The sequence below is a fragment of the Nelumbo lutea genome, chromosome 3 (genome assembly GCF_056320005.1).
Source record: "Nelumbo lutea isolate HS-2025 chromosome 3, American lotus-T2T, whole genome shotgun sequence".
NCBI classification, from domain to species: Eukaryota; Viridiplantae; Streptophyta; class Magnoliopsida; order Proteales; family Nelumbonaceae; genus Nelumbo; species Nelumbo lutea.
The window spans coordinates 34,742,905-34,767,704 of NC_142686.1; the positions used below are offsets into that span (position 1 = coordinate 34,742,905).

The 24,800-nt window shown below is 41.6% G+C and overlaps 1 protein-coding gene across 1 annotated transcript in view; it reads right to left on the reverse strand.

The window, feature by feature from the left end:
- HCF136 (photosystem II stability/assembly factor, chloroplast (HCF136)) overlaps positions 1 to 24,800 on the reverse strand; it is a 36,621-nt gene that overhangs the window by 9,238 nt on the left and 2,583 nt on the right. The window contains exons 2-3 of the mRNA XM_088978508.1: positions 13,633 to 13,868; positions 4,921 to 5,051 (exon numbers count right to left, since the gene is read on the reverse strand). Of these exons, the coding sequence (XP_088834634.1) occupies positions 4,921 to 5,051; positions 13,633 to 13,868 (367 nt within the window). The remainder of the gene's footprint in view (positions 1 to 4,920; positions 5,052 to 13,632; positions 13,869 to 24,800) is intronic.

Sequence of the window (24,800 nt, forward strand, 5' to 3'; positions counted from 1 at the left end):
AAAGATGCAAACACATTTAGAAAACTGGTGGAACAAAACAGGGTGTTTGAGTTTCTCATAGAACTCAACCCTGAGTTCGACATTACTAGGCAGAACATCCTGGCCAAAGATGAGGTCGCTCTTGCTCAAGCATATACCATGGTAAGTAGTGAAGAAAGTAGGCGACAAGTATAGTTATAGGGACCACCTACAAAACACTTTGCACATGTTGGAATAAAGCTGAAGGGGCCGATTGAGAAGAAGGAAGTAATATGTGAATATTGCAAGAAGTCGAAGCATACTAAGGACATTTGTTGGAAACTTCATCCAGATCTTCTCCTAGACAGGTTTCAGAACAACAACAATAACGACAACTTTAAGAAGAATGGTGAGACTGGGAAGCCTAAGAATGTTAATGTTACCATAGTGCCTAAAGGTGGAAACAAGGAAAGTGAAGAAAGATCAGCTATGGAGCAGTTGACAACAATAAAGGCAGAGTTTGAAAAGTACGAGAGGTTACTTAATCATCTGGAGACCACTGTTTCAACATCCAACCCTTCATGCAACACCTCATCATCCGCATTTGCTCACTCAAGTACTCGTGCTTTTGCAAATCATGCCACGATTTTAGGTAATCATAAAATCCCTTGGATTATTGACTCTAGTGCATTAGACCATATGACCAGTTTGTCTAACCTCTTTTGTTCATATAAGCTCCTATCTGGTAGAGAGAAGATATCCCTTGTTGATGGGTCTCTTGCTCCCATCTCTAGTAAAGGAGATATCAAGGCCTCTGACACACTTGTTTTATCCTTTGTTCTTCATGTCCGCAAGCTTAATACCAACCTTTTATCTGTTAGTGGCTTGACTAAATCCATGAACCGTAGCATAACCTTTTTTCCTATCCATTGTGTTTTTCAGGACCTGAAATCCCAGAGGACGATTGGGAGTGGCCATGAGGCGAATGGAATATACTTACTGGGCACACTTGATATGAGTCTTGGACCACCTAATGGAGTTGCTTTGGAGTCTGTTTTCTCAAAGTCTATTGATAGAGTCATGTTATGTCATTTACGGTTTGGTCATTTACCTTTTCCTGCCTTGAGTCATTTGTTTCCCGATATGTTTAAGGGAGTGTCTTTATCAAGTCTTCATTGTGAGTCTTATGAACTTGCAAATCATTGTAGACATTCTTATTCAATAAGCAATAAAAGATCTATTTCCCCTTTTCATATTGTGCATTCTGATGTGTTGGGGCCATACCATTTGCCTACTATGGGGGGTTACAAGTATTTTATCCTCTTTATTGATGATTATTCTCACTATACTTGGATTTATCTCATGAGATCCCGGGATGAAGTACCAACTATTGTGCAAAAATTTCATGAACTTATCCTTACCCAGTTTAACACCCAGATTAAAATATTCTGATCTGATAATGCTAAGAAATATTTTGAGAAGAACCTCTCATCCTACTTTGAGACCTTTAGGGTTATTCATCAGAGTTCTTGTTCCTACACTCCACAATAGAATGGAGTAGCGGAAAGGGAGAACCTCCATGTGGTTGAGGTTGCTAGATGTCTCCTTTTTGCATCTCATGTTCCTATTAAATTTTGGGGGGATGTTGTTCTTACTGCCGCTTTTTTTACTAACCACATGCCTTCTCGGGTTCTGGGTTTCAAGACCCCGTTTAGCCTTCTCTTTTCGGATGAGGAGGATCTCTTTTCTCTTCCTCTCCGAATTTTTGGGTGCACCTACTATGTACATATTCATAATCATTAGAGACACAAATTTGAACCCAAGGCACATAAGTGCATTTTTCTTGGATATGCCTCCACATGGAAGGGATATTGCTGTTTTGATTCGGTTCGTGGCACCCGCTTTGTTTCTAGGCATGTCACTTTTGCCAAGTTTGTTCCTTTCTTTGATACTCCTCCTGAGGGGGAGCATTCTAAGGAACCATTTGCTATGCCTCTAGTTGTTCCTCTTCTAGTTCCTTTTGAGTCTTATGTTGAGTCATCCTCTTTTGTTGCCTCTCCTTCAACTGTGTCTACCTCACATGTTCCTGCTCCCCCTCTTGCCTCAACTCATCCACCTATATTTTCCTCACATCCTGTTCTTCAAAGGTGGTACCAAAGGCAAAGATTCAGGCATGGGCAAGTTGTTTCCACTCCTTCATCAGAGCCTCTTGTACCACCCATCAGTACTAAGGTAACGGGTCAGCCTTCCTCTGACTCACCTGCTACCTTCCCAGACCTTGACCTTCCTATTGCCCTTCGCAAAGGCAAGCAGAAGTGTATAGCACATTGTATTTCTAAACATTTGTCCTACAACCTTCTATCCCCTACTTATTATTCTTTTGTTGCATCTGTTTCTACCCATGTGATTCCCAGGTTTGTACCAGAAGCCTTGTCCAAAGCTGAATGGAGGGATGCTATGATGATTGAGCTAGATGCTTTGCATAAGAACCATACCTGGCATATTGTGGATTTGCCTGAAGGGAAGGAACTAGTGGGTTGTAAATGGGTATTCACTATCAAATATCATTCTAATGGCACTATTGAGAGGTTTAAGGCTTGATTGGTTGCTAAGGGTTACACTCAAATGTATGGTATTGATTACCTTGAGACTTTTGCTCCTGTGACTAAAATGACTTCAGTTCGAGTTTTGTTGTCTCTAGCTGCTACTTTTGATTGGCCCCTTCATCAGTTTGATGTCAAAAATGCCTTATTGAATGGAGACCTACATGAAGAGGTCTATATCTCTTTACCTCCAGGGGTGTATGGAAAGGAAATGCAAGGGAAGGTGTGCAAATTGAAGAAGTCTCTTTATGGTCTCAAATAGTCCCCTAGAGCCTAGTTTGAGAGGTTCACAACTGCCCCTTGTTTCTTTTGGTTATACATAGACTCAATCTAACCATACTTTGTGAAGAGAAGTAACTCTTTGGTGACTTTTTTTGTTTATGTTGATGACATTGTGGTTACGGGTAATGACACTCAGGAAGTGATTAAGCTCAAAAGATTTCTTAACACTGAATTTGAGATAAAAAGGTTTGGGGGATCTTAGATACTTCTTGGGAATTGAAATTGCTAGATCTAATGATGATATCTTCATTTCTTAACGCAAGTATGTTCTTGATCTCCTCGCAGAGACTGGCAAACTTGGTGCTAAACCGGCTTCCACCCTTATAGACCTAAACCATAAGCTTTCTGCTACTGATAGTGAACTATTGATTGATAGGGGAGCGTTCCAGAAACTGCTTGGGAAGTTATATCTCTACATGACTCGGCTAGATATTTCCTATGCAGTAAGTGTTATTAGTTAGTTTATGCATTCTCCCAGATATACACATTTAGCAGCTACAGAAAGAGTTCTATGCTATTTGATGGCACTCCAGGGAAAGGTATTCTGTTTGCCAGGCATGAACACATGAAGCTAGAGGCATACATTGATGTTGACTGAGCCGGATGTATTGATGATAAGAGATCCACCTCAGGATATTGTGCTTTGGTGGCAGGGAACATTGTCTCATGGAGAAGTAAGAAACAATCTGTAGTTGCCAGATCCTTAGTTGAAGTAGAGTGTAGGGCAGTGGCACATGGAGTGTCAAAATTATTATGGTTGAGATCACTTTTGGGAGAGTTGGGTATTGACTATAAAAAGCCAATGATGCTTTACTGTGACAACCAGACAGCTATCAACATTGCACATAATCCTATTCAGCATGACAGAACTAAGCACATAGAGGTTGATAGACATTTCATAAGAGAGAAAGTTGCTCCAGGGGAAGTTTGCTTGCCATTTATTGCTTCAGAAGAGTAGTTGGCTGATGTTTTGACCAAAGGTGTTCCAAAAGGAAAGCTGACACACTATATAAGCAAGTTGGGCATGATTGACATTTATGCTCAACTTGAGGGGGAGTGCAGAGAGACTGGGCCGAATGGGCCCTAATATTTGTTTTATGTTTAAATAGTGTTCTATCTGTTTTATGAGTTAATGGGCCTGTTAATCTCTTTTTAATTTCTTTTAAGTTCTTGCTTTTCTGGTTGCCCACTTAAAGGGCAAACTTGTAATTAGCATAATTTATTAAGATTAATAAAAGACTAGTGAAGGGAGAGAGAAACCCATCGAACACTCTTCTCCTTTCTCTTCTTCTTTTCCATCTTCTTCTATTCTGCTGTAACCTTCTTTTCTCTCTCACTTTTCTTATTTTTTATCAGTTTTACATCAGATTTGGAGGACAGATTCACATCTAAAACAAATGACTTCTTCCCACCCCCTGTTTAGCCAAAGCATTTGCAAATGAATTGGCACATCTTTTAACCCACTGGACATGCACATCCATTCCTTGAGTTAACCACTTGAATTGCCTTCATTCATTAATGTATGTCCATAACCCATCATTTGTCTTCTCTATCCAGCCAATCACCACTTGCAAATCTCCTTCGATAATCAACCTGTTTATACTCAGCTCCTTAGCCCTTTTCACTCCCTCCAACAGAGCCAGAATTTCTGCTCAGTGAATCCCCAACTCCAATTGGTCCCAAAAAAGGAGCTATTACTGAACTTGCCTCCGATCTGAAAACACCACCAACCCCTGATGGCCCTGGATTTCCTTCACTGCTCCCATCAATGTTGAGTTTGATAAAACCTTCCAACAAGGGGTGCCACAAAGCATAGACATTGATCCTGCTTGCCAACAACTTTCCTTGTATGGTTACTATTAATTTAACCATGAGCCAGGTAATCAAATTAAACTTCTGGCATATCTGGAATTCATATACTTTGGCAGCACTCACCTCACCCAACCACCCAATTGAATAAATGCTCCAACAAAATTCAAATTGCAGATTGAAATATACCAATTTACCAGAATAAAACTTCACATAATTTATTATATTTTCTTATTCAAACTAAAAATGATATTTAAAAAAAAATCACCTATTAAGAGTAGCTGAAACAGTCTCTTGAACAGCTGCTCTCCAATTGTACCCTCTATTTGATGTAACATAAATTGCTCCTTGATCAGTAACCATCTCTGCACTATTTTCTCCAGTTGCTTTTATGTAGACCTATTGATGTCAGAGAAGAATGATGATGTCAAGACTTCACATAAAAAGAAGAGACAGAGAGTTGAAATGAACAGCTTCTTGCAATGAGATTTAATGGATATAACAGAGATATACTAGAAAAACAATGAAGAGTGTTGATCACATGGGATCCATAGATAACTCAAGTAGTATTAACTAAGGTGCCCATTTTGTCTTTCTTCATATTTTCATGCCTTTACTGTTTTATTGTCTCTGTTTTTCATCTACACAATCTTTTCTGCTTACCATTTAATACTTGTGCCATAAATTTACTCCATCATGCTGCTTCAAAATTATTTAGGATGTAGACGAAATTTATTAAAGCCCCACACACCTTAAATAATTCAGTGAACATTATTTTATCTGCTGTTAAATTTTAAATTGGCATATGTGCATCTTAATAGGGACCATTGCTTGGTGTAATGGTAAAATCTAGGGCTGGCAAGCGCCAAATGGAGATTTGAGTCTGAGAGCAGCCACTTTGGGCAAAAATGTGCCAAAGATTAAGACTGTATCCTGTCCACCCCTCCCAAGATCCCACATAGCCAGGACCAACATTGGGTAATGCCCTTTTTATATGTGCATCTTACCATGTATTAAATATACATCCCCCAAATACTTGGTAACAACAAAGTGAATAGTCAAAGTTCACCCCAGTTGTCAAGGTTGGAACACTTTTGTTGATAATAATTGTTGAGAGTATTGGGCTGGCTGGCCATATTGTCTGTTTGTTCCTGTTGGGTCTTGTTTAAGTAGGGGTATTGTTGTGTTTTTAGTTTATAACTTAAGGGCAAAATTGCCAATTTGTTTTATTACCTGAAGAAATTGAGAACATAGTTTTCTTTTCATATCTGTATTATACTTGGACAAGCATTGGCCCAATGTCAACATTTCTCAAAACTTTATCAACCATTTGAATTTTTTTTTTTTTTTGAAAATAGAAAACCTATGGCATAAATACAATGAGATTAGCATTGTATCTATCATGAACCACTCATTCAAGTGGGTACCTCAGGCTGCAAGTAGCCTAGCTGACATGCTAGCTGGGAAGGTATAAACAACAGTGCTTTGATTGGAGACTTCCTATTCCTGGAAGGGATTTGCATCAAGTTCAATCTCACCTCTAGTGGTTGTCAGCTTTAAGCTGCTGGCATCTAGTACAGACAAAAATTATATTAAATGCCGGTCTCAACAATTTGAACCTTTCCAACCCAAACCAATCCTGCCTTTAGTTCTTAAATTATCCCTAAACCCTATTCTAGTGAATCAATACCTTCCTAGACTCACATTTAGGTCATAGCCGTCCTACATTGCTGCCCTTTTTTTCAATTATATTAGCTTTTGTTGGAATATCTACTGGGTATTTTTTTTGAAAAATAAAAATAAATTCATTAAAAACAAAAAGAGAGTACAAAAGGAAAGTGATGATAAATCACCCGAGAGAAGAAAGCAACTGACCAACAACAACCAACTCACACACAACTGAAAAAAGAACCAAGCAACAAACACTCAGATAGACAAAGCAAAAGCACAAAAGCCTTCCTAACTCAAAAAGCAAAAGCAAAAGCAAAAGCACAGTATTTGTATAATTTACTGTTAGAATAAGCAATGGGTATATTTGTAATTTACTATTACAAGAAGTTATCAAGGGGCTATTACTTGGCTTAATGATAACATCTCGATCTGTCAAGTGTGAGAACACAGGTTCGAGTCTGAGTGTGGCCACTTTGTGAAAAAAATGCCAAGGTTAGGACTGTATCCAGTCCACCCCTCCCAAGACCCCCGATAGCTTGGACCAACATTAGGTAAGAGTCTTTACAATAAGTTATCAGTTTTTACGTAATTGATCCTAGATATCCCAGCATTTTAATAAATGTAAGACTGCCGGAGTGGAAGAGTTTAGTTTCCTCCTCACATGGCCTTTGTTATGGACGCCTTCCTCGGGAAGACGTACCATCGCCACCGGCAGCAACAGGCACCTGACCCACCGCCAGCAGCAGCAATGATTCAGTGATATTCATCCTACCCAGTTCGGCAACAGCAGCCTTATCTAGATTAGATTAACTCATTTGCTTGTTCTTATCTCTTATCTTGTTAGTAGCTTATCAGATTAGGATTAGCTTATCTTATCCTTAGCAAGATAGAACTGGAAGTCTCCCTATTCAGCAAGGAGACTCCCTTTGATTAGGACTCTTGTAATCTCCTATTTAAGGAGACCCCATTATTGAATGAGATATTGAATATTCAGTTGAAGAAGTGAGTTAGGAGAGTTGGTGATCTCTTGAACAAATCACCAGAGGCGCCAAGATAGGTTCATCAAGAGCAGGAAGGAACAACCCGTGGACCGACCCGTGACGAGATCCTATTCCCGGGCCCTCAACAACTTGGTATCAGAGCAAGGTGTCATGGGTGATCTGGGGCAGCTACCATCCAGGGTCCACGACCTCGAGCACCAACTCGTGGAGACCAGCTCCGAAGTCCGTGAGATCAAAGACGAAGTGAGGGAGCTGTGATGCCTGATGGAGCTATTCCTTTCTAGTAGGGAAGGGAACTCTGAAGGAGGGATAGCCGCCAATGGCCGCCAACCAGATCTGCCAGAGTCTTCCGGCGAGCAGCAGTCCGTTAGCCAAAGAACCGCAGTCGTACCCAAGTACAGCAGGCTGGAATTCCCGTCGTACAACGGCAACGGAGACCCCTTAGGCTGGCTGTATCGCTGCGAGCAATTTTTTCGGAACCAACGGACAGATGACCGGGATAAGGTAAGTCTAGCCGCCTTTCACTTAACAGAGGAAGCACAACTTTGGTTTTATCAGTTAGAGCAAGAAGAACCCGGGCTCAGTTGGCCCCAGTTTATGTCCTATTGCCTTCTTAGGTTCGGACCTCCACTGACCAGCAACCCACTGGGTGAGGTGATTAACCTTAAACAGACCGACACAGTGGCTGAATATCAGCGACAGTTCCAAACCCTCCTCGCGAGGGCATCCTCCGTGCGACCCGACCAGCAAGTGGATATGTTCACGGCAGGGCTATCAGAACCCCTGCGGGTGGATGTCGAGATGCAGAATCCCCCAAATTTGGTCACAGCCATGAACTTAGCCCATGCGTTCGAGCGCAAACTGCAGCTCAGCCACGGAATTTTTAATGTGGGTTGGCCACCGAACTCATGGGTATCCCCAAGATCAGCAGCAACGACCCCCTCTTCTGCTACCAGCCGAGAACTGAAATCTCCCACCACCACCGCCACTAGACCAATGACAAGTACAGGTAGCAACATGGCCGCTCCACCCATTGAGCGTCTGACCAGGGCAGAAATGGCAGAACGCCGAGCAAGAGGCCAATGTTTCAACTGTGATGACCTCTACTCGACAGGACATAGATGCAAGAGGCTTTTTTGCCTCCTCATCGATGAACAAGAGGAGGAAGAAGAACCAGTCATATTCGAGCCAGAGATCTCTCTCCATGCGATCACCGGCATTAAAACTTCTCAGACCATGCAGTTACAGGCACAGATAGCAGGCCAACCGGTGCGCATTCTCGTCGATTCAGAGAGTACACACAACTTCATAAGTGAACATGCCGCCCTTCAGTTAAAGCTGCCAATGGAGCTTCGACCACGACTACAGGTAGCCGTCACAAATGGTGAGAGAGTTCACAGTCCAGGAATTTGTAAGGATGTGCCGGTACAGGTCAATTCTGAACTGTTTCTTGCTGATTTATTTGTACTTTCATTGGATGGGTTCGATATTGTTCTAGGGGTCAAGTTTCATGGCACGGTTGTGTGGGACTTCAGCGCACTCACCATGACCTTCCACCTAAATGGAAAGCAAGTTTCATGGCACGGTTGCAGGGTTAAAGAAAGGACACCACAGGTCCATGCACTTCAAACAGAACCGGCAGCCATGGAAAAACTTCTCGCCGAGTTTTCAGATCTGTTCCAGGAACCCAAGGGGCCCCTCCCCCTTCCCGAGCTTGCGACCATCGTATTCCTTTGGTGGCGGGTTCAGCACCAGTCGTTGTCCAGCCTTATCGCTACCCTCACTTACAGAAGGACGAGATAGACAAACAATGTACAGAGATCCTGAACCAAGGAATCATACGCAAAAGCCACTCCCCCTTCTCTTCGCCGGTTTTGTTGGTGGCGAAGCAGGATGGAACGTGGAGGTTCTGTGTTGACTATAGAGAACTCAATGACCGGACGATCAAAAATAAGTTCCCTATTCTCGTTGTGGACGAACTGCTGGACAAGTTGCATGGTGCCCAGTATTTCTCTAAGTTGGACCTTAGGTCCGGATACTTCCAAGTTCGCATGGCTCCCAGTGACGTGAAGAAGACTACTTTTCGCACCCACCATGGCCACTTCGAATTTTTAGTCATGCCATTCGGACTCTCCAACGCCCCATCTACATTTCAGTCACTAATGAACGAGGTATTCCAGCCCCATCTGCGCAAATTTGTTTTAGTTTTCTTTGATGATACCCTCGTTTACAGCAATTCATGGGTAGAGCATGTCCACCATCTGAGGACCGTTTTCGAGCTCCTACGCCAACACAAATTATTCCTGAAACGGTCCAAGTGCTCCTTCGGGGAGTGACAGGTTCTTTATCTCGGCCACGTCATCCATGGGCAGGGTGTGACAGTTGATAGTTCCAAGATTCAGGCTATAAAAGAATGGCCCAAACCTCAATCAGCCAAGGCCTAACGCGGGTTCCTCGGTTTAACGGGTTACTACCGCAAATTTGTACAGAACTATGGAGTGTTGGCAGCCCCGTTAACCAACCTGTTGAAGAAAAATTCCTTCCGGTGGGACGACGCAGCAGATGAAGCTTTCTTGACACTGAGAAATGCCCTGTCTTCCACCCCTGTCTTGCAATTACCTAATTTCGCCCTCGAATTTACAGTCGAGTGCGATGCTTCCGTAGTGGGTATCGGGGCCGTACTACAGCAGCAAGGGCACCCGATTGCTTTCTTCAGCCGCGGACTGGCCGACCGGCACCTGAAGCTTCCAGCCTATGAGCGCGAACTAATTGGCCTAGCCCGAGCCATCCAGCACTGGAAACCATATTTGTGGGGGTGGTCGTTCGTCGTCAAAACTGATCATTACAGCCTCAAATACTTGTTAGAGCAGTGTCTCACCACTTCCCCTCAGCAGCATTGGGTTAGCAAACTGCTCGGGTTTGACTTCCGGGTGGAATATAAGGCGGGATCCTCAAATCGCGCAACTGATGCCTTGTCTAGGCAAGATGAAGACGCGATGGTTCTGTGTAGCATTTCCCAACCTCGGATCTCTCTGTTTGACGACATTAAGAAGGCAACACCACAGTCCCCGGAATGGTCGCTCTTGCTATAGAAGATCTAGTCTGGCACCGCCGACCCCAATTGGTGACTTCAAGACGGGTTGGTACTGTATAAGGGACAAGTCCATCTTCCACCAGACTACCCATTGATCCCCACCATCATCACCAGCATCCATAACTCCACCCACGAGGGCATTCAAAAAACACTACACCGCGTCCGGACTGATTTCCATTGGCGAGGTATGAAGACTTCTATTCGAGATTTTGTCCAGAATTGCTCCACTTGCCAACAACACAAATGGGAAAACCTACACCCGGGAGGCCTCCTTCAGCCCCTCTCCATCCCGACACAGATCTGGGTCGACATCTCCATGGACTTCATTGAGGGACTACCCAAGGTAGGTGGCAAATCAGTTCTCTTCGTGGTAGTCGACCGCTTCTCTAAATACGCCCACTTCATTCCTCTATCACACCTGTACAGTGCCACTTCGGTTGCTCTTGCCTTCTTTACGCATGTCTTTCGCTTACATGGGTTACCAGAATCCATAGTCAGCGATAGAGACCCGGTTTTCACTAGTGCCTTCTGGAAAGAGTTATTCCGGCTACAAGGCACCACCCTGGTCTACTCATCAGCTTACCCGCCACAAACCGACGGTCAGACAGAAGTGGTTAACCACACAATCGAGATGTATCTCCGCTGTTTGTAGGCGATCAACCACGACGGTGGGTGGATTGGCTCCCTTGGGCCGAGTACTGCTACAACACAGCCTACCATTCTTCTCTTGGCATGACTCCCTTTCGCGTCGTTTATGGCAGGGATCCTCCCCACTTGCTGTCCTACGAGCCGGGTTCTACTCGTTTGGAAGCAATTGATCACTCCTTACAAGAACACGACGCCCTCCTAGCCGACGTCTGCCTTCGCTTACGGCAGGCCCAGCTCCGCATGAAGCTCCACTATGACAAGCACCATCGAGAACTGTCATTCGACCCAGGACAATTTGTTTGGTTAAAACTCCAGCCCCACCAGCAACGCTCCTTGCGCCACAAGGCTGCCCCGAAGCTGGCCCCTAAGTTCTATGGGCCCTACAAGGTTCTAAGACGGATTGGCAGTGTGGCCTACCAGCTGGAATTGCCTGAGACCAGCCGGATTCATGATGTCTTCCACATCTCCTTGCTGAAGCCATTTACGGGTGTTCCCCCGGACCAAGTTCCCTCTCTGTCACCCTTGAAAGATGGCAAGCTGGTCCCCCAACCTAAAGCTGTCACCCGCTCTTGTTTCAATCGCGGAACCCTTGAAGTCTTGGTGGAATGGTGTAATTTACCATCAACAGAAGCCACATGGATCCCATTGGCGGAGTTCCAAGCCACATATCCAGAGTTCGAGCTTGAGGACAAGCTCGTAGTCCAGGAGGGGAGTAATGTTATGGACACCTTCCTCGGGAAGACATACCATCGCCGCGGGCAGCAACAGGCACCTGACCCACCGCCAGCAGCAGCAACGATTCAGTGATACTCATCCTACCCAGTTCGGCAACAGTAGCCTTATCTAGATTAGATTAGCTCATTTACTTGTTCTTATCTTATTGTTCTTATCTCTTATCTTATCTTGTTAGTAGCTTATCATATTAGGATTAGCTTATCTTATCCTTAGCAAGATAGAACTGCAAGTCTCCCTATTCAACAAGGAGACTCCCTTTGATTAGGACTCTTGTAATCTCCTATTTAAGGAGACCCCATTATTGAATGAGATATCAAATATTCAGTTGAAGAAGTGAGTTAGGAGAGTTGGTGATCTCTTGAACAAATCACCAGAGGCGCCAAGATAGGTTCATCAAGAGCAGGAAGGAACAAGGAAAACAGGAGGCTTTCCCCGTGGACCGACCCATGACGAGATCCTATTCCCGGGCCCTCAACAGCCATCTTTTTCACCTACAATCTCTCCTCTCTTTCTCTCAGTCATAATCCTAGCTGTTTTCTTGGTATCATAGCTAAGGTTCTGATAGGACATTATTAGATTTCCTCCTATCTATACTTTACAGATCTTAGAACCTTGCGAGGAATGATCTAAATTTATTGGGGTTCTGATCACACATTACTCCACTCTCCCCCTCTTTTATGTCTTCCTGTTTCTCTGCGACTGTGATGGAGAAGGTGCAGTAAGCCCCTTATTTATCATTATACAAAGAAGGTGTCATCAATGGTGAATCTGCAATAGTGAATTTTGATAGCAGAAGAAGATTCAGTTTAGTCCTTTTGTGATAGGCAATAGGCAATCGCTTCTTATGCAACTTGATGATGCTGAATGCACAGGTATTGTATTTCTGATGATGGTGATGTAATCTCAATTATCTAGAGTTGTCTAAGGATATTGTCAGGTCAGTAATAGTTAGGGGTGGACATGAATTGAGCTTTTCACAAGCTATTCAAGCTCAGCTCTTGAAAAGCTCAATTCTGCTCAGTCTAAACCAAGCTTCTAGCTGAGCTTGAGTCCAATAAAGCTTAACTCGTGAGGATATAAAAAATGTTATATATAAAATAATATATCTAAATAAAAAATAAAATATTATATATAATAATATTATATGTATAATAATTAGTTGTTATAATTCTTAATTTTTTATATACAAAATAATTTTTTTATATGTATAATTTTTTATTTTTATAGGAAGTTTGCTCACAATCAAGCTTGAATCGAGCCGAATTTGAGCTAAATTTTTTGGCGAGCCAAGCTCGAATAATCTATTTGGCTCGCTCAGCTCCAATACATCCCTAGTAATAGTCTATTTCAACAATCTGATAAAAAAATAGTCTTCTTCAACAATACGTATATGATTGGTGTGATATTACTTGAAGTTGAGATCAAAGTTTGGCTATTTGGATGCTTGAAGGGTGGTGCAACAGATTCAAGCACCATACCATCTTTGGATTTCTTGCCTGTTAATAAGATGACTATATTTTAAGGTTTTTTTTTTTATCAATAACCAGATTCAAGCATCTATTATCTCTCCCCTATCTTTTTTCTTACAATTGTGCCCAAAAGATTTATATCTTCCCACCCCTTGTTGTAGTTGATGTATCAGCCACATTATTAGCAGTCCTTTTTACCCATCAAAATCTCACTTCCATATCTTTTTTTATTACATTCTTGTAAGTCCACATCCTTGCAGCCTTGCCTCCCTGCTTTGTAGCCATCCCATCACCAATTACTAACTTACAAAACAATTAAGGAAAAACAAAAGCCTGTAAAGATTCCAATAGGAGAAGCTTACTATATCACCAGGAAGTTGAGCACTTAGTGGTATCCTTTCCCAGCTTTCACCGGCATCTGATGTGTACAACAAGATTGCAGGTTTTCCAACAATCCATCCTTCCTTCCCTCTGAAGCTAATAGAATTAAATCTGTAGTTGAAGTCCTCATCTTCTGCAGATGGTATTGAACGTGGAGCCCAAATGTTTCCCCCATCTTTTGTCTCCAAAATAGTTTGCCTTGTCCCCAAAAGAAAGCCTAAACATCAAACCATCCATCCATCAAATGTTACAGAATTAAACACTGAACTTATAGAAGATAGGACTTTTCTCTAATGCAGAGTAAGAAATTGGTTGTGTAACTTATTTAAAATAAAAATAAGAATTAAAGCTGATATCACCATAAATCCTGGAAACCAAAATCAGACTGCATAATTTAACAAAATAAGTCCCAAAGGAATAGTATTAGATTCTTTGAATCATTAAGAATGGAAATGGAAATTGGAATCATTTAAAGCATACAGAGTGTTGCAATACTAGAAAGGATAAGATTATGCTGAGTATATTCATGGGAAGGACAAAGCTATTGATACAACTTGATGGTTTTTTAGAAGATATACAAGGCGGCAAAAATTGAGATAGTGGCAAGTGATATGAGAGCTCAAAACCTGACAGAGCATATGACTCTTGGTATAGTGGAACAGCGAAACATGACTTACGTAGCTGATACCATATAGTTGGGATAAGGCTTTGTTTTTTGAGTTGAAAAAGTGTGGCCAAGAAGGTGGAGATTATGGTATCGGACAACCTTCAGAAACAAATCACCAATGAAGTAGAAATGATGAAAGTATCATGAAGACTTGAGATTATAAGAATTGAATTCTCTTTTCTTTACCAAAAAAGAAAAAGAATTCTCTTTGTTCCAATCATTAGTGAAGCCAAAAAAAAGAAATAAACGAAAATGGTATATTTATATTTAGAGATAAGAAATCAGAATAATAAAATGGTCGAGTGGAACCGCCCAATTTAAACTCCAAAAAGGAAGCAGCAAGCAGAAGAAGAAAAAGAAAAGAAATTAAGCTGAAAAGGCCACAATAAAAGAAAGGAAGTTGGTAGGTTGGAAAATCTACCACTTTATTACCTATCTTTGTTCACAGCCCCAGCCTCAGTCATAAACCAACTGGAAAATGAGGAGAGATTCCTGTGGGATAGCCCAAGTGATTCAAAAAAGTTCCATTTATAGCATGGAACCAGGTCTGCAACTCCGCATACCCAAGGAAAGAGGTGGTATTGGCATCAGGCCACTAAAGCATATGAATAAAGCTTTATTAGGCAAGTGGATTTGGAGGTACAGCACTGAGAAAGATATGCCATGGAGAAAACTGATCCATGTGAAGTATGGTGGTACTAATCTGGATTGGTATTCCCTTCAGCCTCATCAATCTTATGGATCTAACATATAGAAAGGCATTATGAAAATGCAAGAAGAATTTCTCAAAATTCATTAAATTCAAGCGTGGAAAAGGGGACAGGGTTCTATTATTCTGGAATGACATGGTGTAGCTCTACTCCCTTGTGTCAATCTTATCCTAGGATTTTTATCAAGGCAGAGCAGGAAGATGTTCTAGTCAAGGTCTGCTTCCAGCTGGTTGTGTGGACACCCAAATTGAGGAGAAATATACTTGATTCGGAGATGCAAGAAACGTTGTCTTTTATGGAATCAATTAATAAAGGTCACCTCTGTTTGGACCAACAATGATCAGATAGTATAGGCTGCAGAAAAATCAGGACTCCTCTTAGTTTATTCATTCTATAAGCATTTCTTGAAGTCTGTTGAAGACAAGGTGGCTTGGAGATGGACACGGAAATCCAGCGCCCCCGTGAGGAATGCCTAAACGTGCTTGGCGTCTTATCAAGGGGTACAGCATATACTCAAAAAGTATATACCTGTTTCGAGAGTAAGGGTTGCCAGTTACCACTCCAAGCATTACCCAACATAACCATCTGAACCCTGAATTGTCTTATGACTCATCAATCAGATGGATTTTTTGAAAGAACGGTTCAAGGAACAAGTGATTCCTTCTCTTGGCACCAGTTACTCTCTAGATCTACCCCCTCCCGTTCCATCTACTAATCTTATTCTAGGATCTTGTTAGTGATATTGAGAAAAGGTCAATAAATATCTCTATGAACTTTCCTAATTTCTATGTATACTAAACTACAGTATCCTATATATAATTTAATAATTAAAAAAATTAATTGATATATTGTTTTTTATTATTTTCTTTGTTCTATTTCCTTTTCCTTCAGATGAATCTAAAATTCCATAGTATATTATCTTTTCACGGGTCGAATCAAAAGAAAAAAGACACTTTGAATATTTCCCCATTTACTTTTTACTTAAACTTTTTCTTTTCTGTCAGAAAAAAGTAAATTCCCCATTTTTTTGTCCCTGTTCCTAAATTCAATATTAAAATGAAATAATAGGAAACTGGAAATGGATGTATCTTTCTTGCATTTGTTCTCAATCACATTGTTGGAACAAATGGATGCATCGATATAGAAATATTTAGTACATGAAGCCACGACCTGATATATATATATATGTGTATCCAGAACTGATTTTTTCTGGAATAAAAGAAAGAAAAGATATTAAAAAAAGACAGCTCTTGCATTGTGACTCGGAATAAACATTTATCTGTGGAGGAACGGAATAACAATTTATTCCTTCAGAACATCTAGGAACAAGAAGATTCAATCGGAAATATCGACAAATTCTTTTGTAGTCCAAGGAAATTCAATAAAAAAAGGTCTGCAGCTACAATTTCATCTTTATTGAATTTTAATATCAGAATAGCTCATGATTCAATGGGTCAGGTCCACTTACTTTTCTTTTGTTGATTTTTTTTTATTTCTAATCTTTACAATGGATTTGATTGGAATAAAAAAAGCAGGAATATTTGGTGATTCATAATTGGGATTGGGTAGATAGAATATCTATGTTCTGGGGCCAAAAATATTGAATAATGAAACATGAGTAGGAGTATGGCCGATAGTAACATAGTCGTCCTCCAACTCCAAAAAGTGGGATGACTAATCATTATAATGAACAAATATTCTTAGAACTATACCACTACTACAGTATACTATAACTCATTATAATGATAATTTATATGCAGTATACAGGCAGTTACTTTTTTTATTACAAATATAAAATCTCTATTCTCCGCTCAAAAAAAAAAAGAAGACTAAGACTGGAGTCTTTTGAAAAAAGCCCCTTATTGGATTTGAATTGATGACTTACGCCCTTAACATGGTGTTACTCTACCACTGAGTTAAAATGGCTCATTTGATTCCATTCTTGAATGAGCCACTAGACGCTATGAGTCTACTGCATGTACCTATGCATATAATATATGTATATATTTATATATATATATATATAGAATCATAAATCAAATGATTTTTCTGATTTGATAAAAAAATACTTGTAATTGAAACAAGAACAATGGGAACAGGGGTTGTTTCCATTTCTATGCTATATATAATATTTTTTTTTGATTGGAAACAGTGACTTTCATTAAGGATATCAAATTACATCTTGCACTGTCAACCACTCAAACAAAGAGTGTTGACCCCAAAATGACATCAATAATTACAGTACAGCCCAAAAGAAGTTTTCCCTGATGGTCCCCTGTTTTGCCAAGCTATCTGCCACAGAGTTTTCTGATCTCCTTACCCATTTAAATGTTACTCCAACTTCCCTTGCCAAGCAGATTATTTCCCTTATTTGCTGTCTAAACTTCCATACACCCAACTTCTTAGTTTGCAGCCACCCTATTAACAATTTAGAGTCCCCTTCCACCTCAAAGTTCTGAAATTCCCATTGCTTCACAAATCTTAGGCCTTGTAGTAGAGCAAAAATTTCAGCTCTCATAGAGTCTCCCACTCCTATGGGACCAGAGTACAGTGCCACCTATGCTATATATAATATAGCAGCAGCGTCATTTCTTATTATTCTTTCTTTTCCTTTTCTTACTTTCTTTTCTTTTCTTGATTTATTTATTGGTTATTGAAAAGAAGAAAGAGGCTCTATATCATATTTATTTTATTATATTACTAATCTAACAAGCTTTATTTGAACACTTGATTCACAAAAAAAGATACTATGATTTTCTCTTTTACTAGATTTAATTGACCTGAATCCGGCAATTGAATCAATAGAAAAGGAAGTGGCTTCGAACAAAGATAAGATTCAAATTTTCTCTCTTTTGTGAGAAAATATTTTCTTTGGTTGAAAAAATAAAAAATGGAGCTATGGATTCTTGCATTACACAATTCATTTTTATGTTTGGACTTCAACGGTTCTTTTGGGCCGTGCTCATCAATAAATAACTCCTACAGAAAAAGAAAAAATAGAACTTGTTATGTTTATTTAAATAAGCCTTCTTTTCCTATCTCAGCAAGCCCCCCCGCAGAACACATCAACGCTCCAATTTTCATGATTCTGTTCTGATCCTATGTTGATTACATCTCATTCCCTTGTTCTGTTTGACAAAGGGTCCATTCATATACAATAATCACATTGTACATTGTAGCGGGTATAGTTTAGTAGTAAAAGTGTGATTCGTTCTATTAACAACTTAAATAATTAAGGGATCTTTTGGTTTGATTCATATTCTGATCAAGAACTTTATTTCATATAAAGGACTAAATCCTTTACCACTCAATGACAGATTTGAGGAAGAATATACATTCTCATGATTTGCATATCCAAGGGTTAATTAGAAATTGAAAAAGTTGGATTATGAAATTGCGAAGCATAATTTCTTTTTTGAGTTGGATCAACATTTCCAATTGAATGAGTATGAATAAAGGATCCATGGATAAGATACAAAAGTTTATTTCTAATCGTAACTAAATCTTCAATTTTTGGTTTGTAGAGGGGAGATTGAAGACAAATAGCTGTTAAACAATGACTTTGGTTTACTAGAGCCATTGACATATTGTTTCCACTCGGTAGAAACAAAATCCTTTTCCTCAGGATTCTCACAAGTGGAAATAGAGAACCCTTAAAGGTGATTTTTTCCCATGGACAGCCATTCTAGACAGTATTATCACTACTAATCACTTGATATCTAAAGGAATGGTGCCATGGTGTCACCCACTCAATGCTGCCTATGCAATGATGAAGAATGAACAAACTAAGAGCACTCTTGTAGCGTCTGGGTGGTGGCACCCACATCTATTAATTCATTTGCAGTCTCCCATAGCATCTGGGTTCAGTTTATTCAACTATTTGAAATCCTGTGGGTGTTTCCAAGGGACCTGAGCATTCTTATAGCAGCCTGGTCTTCTGGTGGATTACGCAAAAAAGGAGTGATATTATGGAAACTGATACCCTTTGTAGTATGTTGGGGGATCTGGCAAGAAAGAAATAGCAGGTTATTTCAGGGAGAAGCCAGAGATAAGGTCAGATCTGCCATTGTCTGAGATGGTGAGAGGGTGAGAGGGTGAAGCAAAGAGAGGGTTGCTGAGATGGTGAGAGGGTGAGGAACTGGGTTTTCATCTGTTGCCATTGTCTGAGCTGGTGAGAGGGTGAGAGGGTGAGAGGGTGAGGAACTGTGTTTTCGTCTGTTGCCATTGTCTGAGATGGTGAGAGGGTGAGAGGGTTGCTGAGAGGGTGAAGAACTGAGATGGGAGAATTTGTGGAGGTAGGCCGTTGGAAAAAAGCTTTGAAGATTGAATCTAAGGAGCTCCTATTTGAGGAACTGAGATTAAATGGTCAGCTAAGCTTGAAAATCAGGGAAGCAAAGAGAGGGATGGTGCTGTTAGAAGGGGTGGGTTTGTGGAAGGTGCAAGTAACAAAGGCAAGCAAAATAGTTGGAAAGAGCTTCTCTCAGAAACTGGAAGAAGGTTTGTTGTAGAGTGTAAGAGAAACCTTAAAGGTTATTTTATCTCCTTGACAGAATTTTTTGGCAAGGGTAGAAAGCAGATGATCTGCTTTCCAGAAGGAAGGAAGAGTCAGGGCTGGAAGGCAGTTCATGGCGCCTTATGTGAACTGCTGAAATGCCTGAGTGTTAAAAGAGAAGCAATAGTAAAAAAGGAAGATAAGCAGTTCTAGCAGTATGGTGAACAATGTTAAGCAAGAGACTTTTTAGTGATAGCTGGGGCAGGTAAATACAGAATGGGAGTAAACATACAGAGAGGTGATTGGGAAAGTAAACTGATAGTTAAAGCTTCAGCTCCCATTCTTGACTGGAGGAAAGTGCAGATCTGTTAACAGCAAGTTTAAAGTTGAAGAGCACATTTATTTTAACACCTTTTGAGAAGGACAAGGCTTTGCTGGATCTGCTTGAGAACAGAGTAGAAGTTGAGGCTTTAAATATCCAAGCTAAACTTGGAAATTTCACAGTATCAAGATGGTGTCCGGGATCAAACTCCAAAGATTCCTTTGTTGAAGATGGAGTGTTGGTGCGTCTTTTAGGTCTTCCCTTTCACTTGTGGAAGCAAGAAACTGCTGAAGCCATTGCTTTGATGTGTGGAGGATCACTAGGAGGTGCCTTTTGGGGAGACCTTCGTTCAGCTTCCATTTTATTGAATGGAGTAAAACCTGAGGAGATTCCTCGGAAGATAGAGGTGTTAGTTGAAGGGCATTGCTACTCTGTGTGGCTGGCTTCATCCACTGAATCGATGCTCTGGAAAGAGGCTCGTAGGGAGGGAGATGAGAAGGTTGAAGATGAAGAGCTGCGTGGCAAGAAAGGGTTGGAGGATTCAAACAAGAAAAGCACTTTCATTAAAATGGAAAAACATTTGCTGGAGAAACAAAAGGGTAGCAGGCAGGGGGTGGGATTTTCGCGTGTGGAAGCAGTGAACAGTCTGGAGGGTGGCAGGTCCTTTGTACAGGTTGTAACCGGCGCCAAGACTTTTTTGAACAAGGAAAAGGGGTTGGTCCAAGGAAGAACCAAACATAGACCTGTTAAAACCAAACAGGGGCCGGGGTTGGACATGCGTGACCTTCTTAAAAGTCACGTGAGCTCGCGGGTGTTTAAGAACGAGCCAAAGCAAAAGCCCATGTGGGCTGCTAATGGTATTTGTAAAGGCCCAAACAGGTCAGCGGGCCCGACCCAACTTGTTAAAAAGGCGTGTGAGCCTTTAATGAAACACGTGACTGGGGTTTCGACTATGATAGACATCGGTTACGGTCTATCATCGTCCCCAGCCACGAGCCGAAAGGGGGAATGCGCGCAGCACCGGAAACCAGAAAAGAAGAGGGCGTTACAGTGGGTCTCCCGACGAAGTTTGAAGGAGCTTAGCCCCGTGCGAGGCTTCTCAGAGAGGCCGAAGCCAAGTTTCACTAGGGGAAGAACTGAAGAGAAGAAAGAGAAGTTTGAAGGATGGGTGCAATGCGGTGAAGGTGATGATGAATCAGAGGATCTTTTTGTTGATGGCTCTAGCGTGGGCAGTGTAAATGATGAAGGCAGTTGTGCTGGAGGTGATATGGAAGGGTGGAATATTGCAAGATTATTCCAGGGTGAAGACTGCAATCAGCTTATCTCACTCCCAAGATCACAGTGTGCGCAAGGTTTATCAGAAGGGGAAAACCGAGAAAACCGGGAGAACCGGAAGCAGAGCAGGAATATGCCATCTAGGGGTGACCCAAGGGTAGAGTGGAAAGATCACCAGGTTGACCAAAGGACAGAAATACTTCCCAACCAACTCAGGAAGATAATTATTTACCAACCTCCGGAACAAGAGAAGGAGGCCGAGAGCAGTCCTATTCTAGCTTGTCCATCAGTCCCAGGTAACCATGTGATTTCGGTTTGTGCTACTAATGTGTCTCCTGTGTCTTTGGTTCCAGATTCCGTTCTTGTACCATGTCCTGTAGCCCATGAATATGCAGCCGAGCTAGTAGGCGGGCTCTCTGAGGAGGGGGAGAGGGGAAGGAAGGATTGTGGGAAGGTGCGGGAAGAAAGGTATAGGAGTGGAAAAGTGTGGGAAATCATTGAAAGAGTGTTTAAGGATGTGGAAGGGAAGCTGATTTGGAGGAGGGAAGGGGAGTAAGGAAGAGAGGAGGGGTTAGTGGAGAGGAGGGAAAGGAATGAGGGTAGAGATGGAGAGGATTACGGGGAGAAAGCAGGGAAGGAGGGAGGTAACATTAAGGGGAGGAAGGTTGGAGAGAAAAGAATTGAGGTGGGACAAGAGGAGAGGAAGGAAAGGTAGGTGGACAGAGATGAAGGGGATTCTGTAGGAAGGGTAGGGGTGGTGGAATCGGGGAGAGAAGACACGATAGCAGAATTTGTAGGGAAGTTGGGCTGTAGGCTGGAAGATTTGAACGAGTTGAAAGAGAGTTTACAGAAGAGGAAGATGCAGATCATAACAAAGAAGAGGAGGTTGAGTGAAATAGAAAGATTAAAGAGAGATGTAGAAGGAGAGAAGAAGCTCGAGGTAAAAAGAGATAGAAGGAAAGGGGGAAGTAGTGGGTAGGTGGCAAGGGGTTTGTAAAAAAGAAGCGGAATGAAGATTCTTAGTTGGAATATGAGGGGAATTGGGAGTGTGAAGAAGAGAGCAACAATAAAAGAGGTAATAAGACGGTATGACCCAGACATTGTGCTACTGCAAGAGTCTGAGAGAATGGAGTTTAATGACAAATGGGCAAGGAGTGTATGGAAAGCCAGGGGGATTAGCTGGGTGGCAGCTCCATCGTGGGGTGCTTCCGAGGGGATTGTAACAATGTGGAAGAGGGATGTGGTTGAAGGTATGGAGGAGTTGATCGAAAAGTACTCGGTTTCCATGAAGTTTAAGCAGCAAGAGGATGATTATATGTGGGTGCTCACAAATGTTTACGGACCGAATGACTACAGAGAGAGAAAGGAGCTGTGGGAGGAACTGGATGATGTTAGAGGGTTGTGGGATGGGCCTTGGTGCATGGGTGGGGATTTCAATGTGATTAGATTCTCGGAAGAGTCCAACAAGGTTAACCAGAGGGTGACAGAAAGCATGAGGAAGTTTAACAGTTTTGTGGATGCCTTTGAGCTTAAAGAGATTCCCCTAGCACATAAGGCATTTATATGGTCAAATCTCCAATCTAGACCCATTTGCTCTAAGCTTGATAGATTCTTGTTCTCTTTGGATTGGAAAGAACATTGGGGAACCTTGGATGCTAGAGCTCTCCCAAGGGTGACCTCGGATCACTGGCCCATAATGTTATGTAAGGAGAAAAGAAGGTGTGGAGGTCCTACCCCCTTTAGATTTGAAAATATGTGGTTACTTCATCCAGGGTCTCCTAACAAAGTGAGGGAGTGGTGGCATGAGTGTAACCCATTGGTGGAGTGGGAGGGGATGAGATTCCATAAGAAACTACAATTCTTGAAAGCAAGAATCAAGGAGTGGAATTTGATGGAGTTCGGGAGGACAGAAGAAAGAAAGGGAGACTTGATGAAGAAGATTGAAAGCCTTGACTTTAAAGAGGACAGGGGAGAATTTGGAGAGGATGACAATAACCTCAGGAGAGAATTGAGAAGACAGTTAGAGGACTGCCTCCCCAAGAAGGAAATTAGCTGGAGGCAAAAATCTCGGTGTAAATGGTTGCAAGAGGGAGATAGAAACACTAGGTATTTCCACTCTCTAGCAGATTGGCAGGAGAAGGAAGAACTTTATCTCCAAATTGGTAGTAGATGGAGTTGAATTAGTACAACAAGAGGAGATTGCCAGGGCTTGTGTGGAGCACTTCAAATCTATTCTAAGAAGGCCTGTGAGTAGAAGGTTTGGATTGGCCAAATGTAGGGGTGGAGAACAGGAGAATGATGGAAAGAAGCTTTAATATAGAAGAGATCAAGGAGGCTGTGTTTTCTATGGATAGAACAAAAGCTCCAAGGCCGGATGGGTTTACAATGGCTTTTTATCAGGATTGTTGGGATATCTTGAAAGATGATCTCTTGCGGGTGTTTGAGGAGTTTTTCAGGAGAAGAATTGTCAATCCGGGTGTGAACTCTACATTTATAGCCTTAATTCCAAAAAATAAAGATGCATCCCACCCAAAGGATTTTAGGCCAATAAGCTTGGTTAATAGCTTGTATAAGATCATTGCAAAAGTGTTGTCTTTGAGGCTGAAGAAGGTACTGCCAGATATCATTGCACACTATCAAGGAGCTTTTGTGAGTGGAAGACAAATTACAAACCAGATTTTAATTGCTAATGAGAGTGTGGAGAACTTTAAGAGGGATAAGAAGAAGGGAGTGGTCTGTAAGCTGGACTTGGAAAAGGCTTATGACTTGGTGGACTGAGAATTCTTGAAGAAAGTTTTAACTAAATTCGGGTTTGGGGCTAGATGGTGTAAGTGGATCATGGGCTGTGTCCGGAATTATCATTATTTAGTGCTAGTGAATGGGATAGTGGTAGATTTCTTTCCAGCCGGTAGACAAGGAGACCCCCTTTCTCCTTTCTTGTTCATTTTAATTGCGGAGGTTTTGGGGAAACTGATTCACAGAGCAGATTCTAGGGGGCTCATTAGAGGCTGGAGGGTTGGGAGGGTGGAAACCCCCCTCACTCACTTACAGTTTGCTGATGATACGATTCTGTTTTGTGAAGGTGGTAATGTGAGGTTTACTAGGAACTTAAAGTCGGTGATACAACTGTTTGAGCAAATGTCCAATTTGAAGGTTAACCTTGGGAAAAACTGTGTAGTGGGGGTGAATTTGGAAGAGGGAGAGATCAGGGAGAGTGCTGAAGTGCTAGGGTGTGAAGTTTCGGGGTGGCCTCTGAACTACTTAGGATTACCATTAGGTGATAATCCCAAGAGAGAGAGTTTTTGGAACCTGGTGATGGAAAGGTTTGAAAAAAGATTGGTATCCTGGAAAAAGAACTACCTCTCTCTTGGTGGGAGAATTACACTAATTAAGGCCATGCTTGCTAACTTACCCATCTTTTTCATATCGGTGTTTAAAATCCCAGTGAAGATTGCTAACAGATTAGAGAAGATAATGAGAGATTTCCTGTGGGAGCCAGGAGAAGAGAAGAGGGATCATAAAGTTAGCTGGGAGATAGTGTGTAGGAGTAAGTCGTGTGGTGGTTTGGGGCTTGGGAGTATTAGGAGAAGGAATATGACTCTGCTGGGGAAGTGGTTGTGGAAGTTTCCTATGGAGAAGGAGAAGTTATGGGTTAGAACAGTGGCAAGTATTCATGGGCTGGA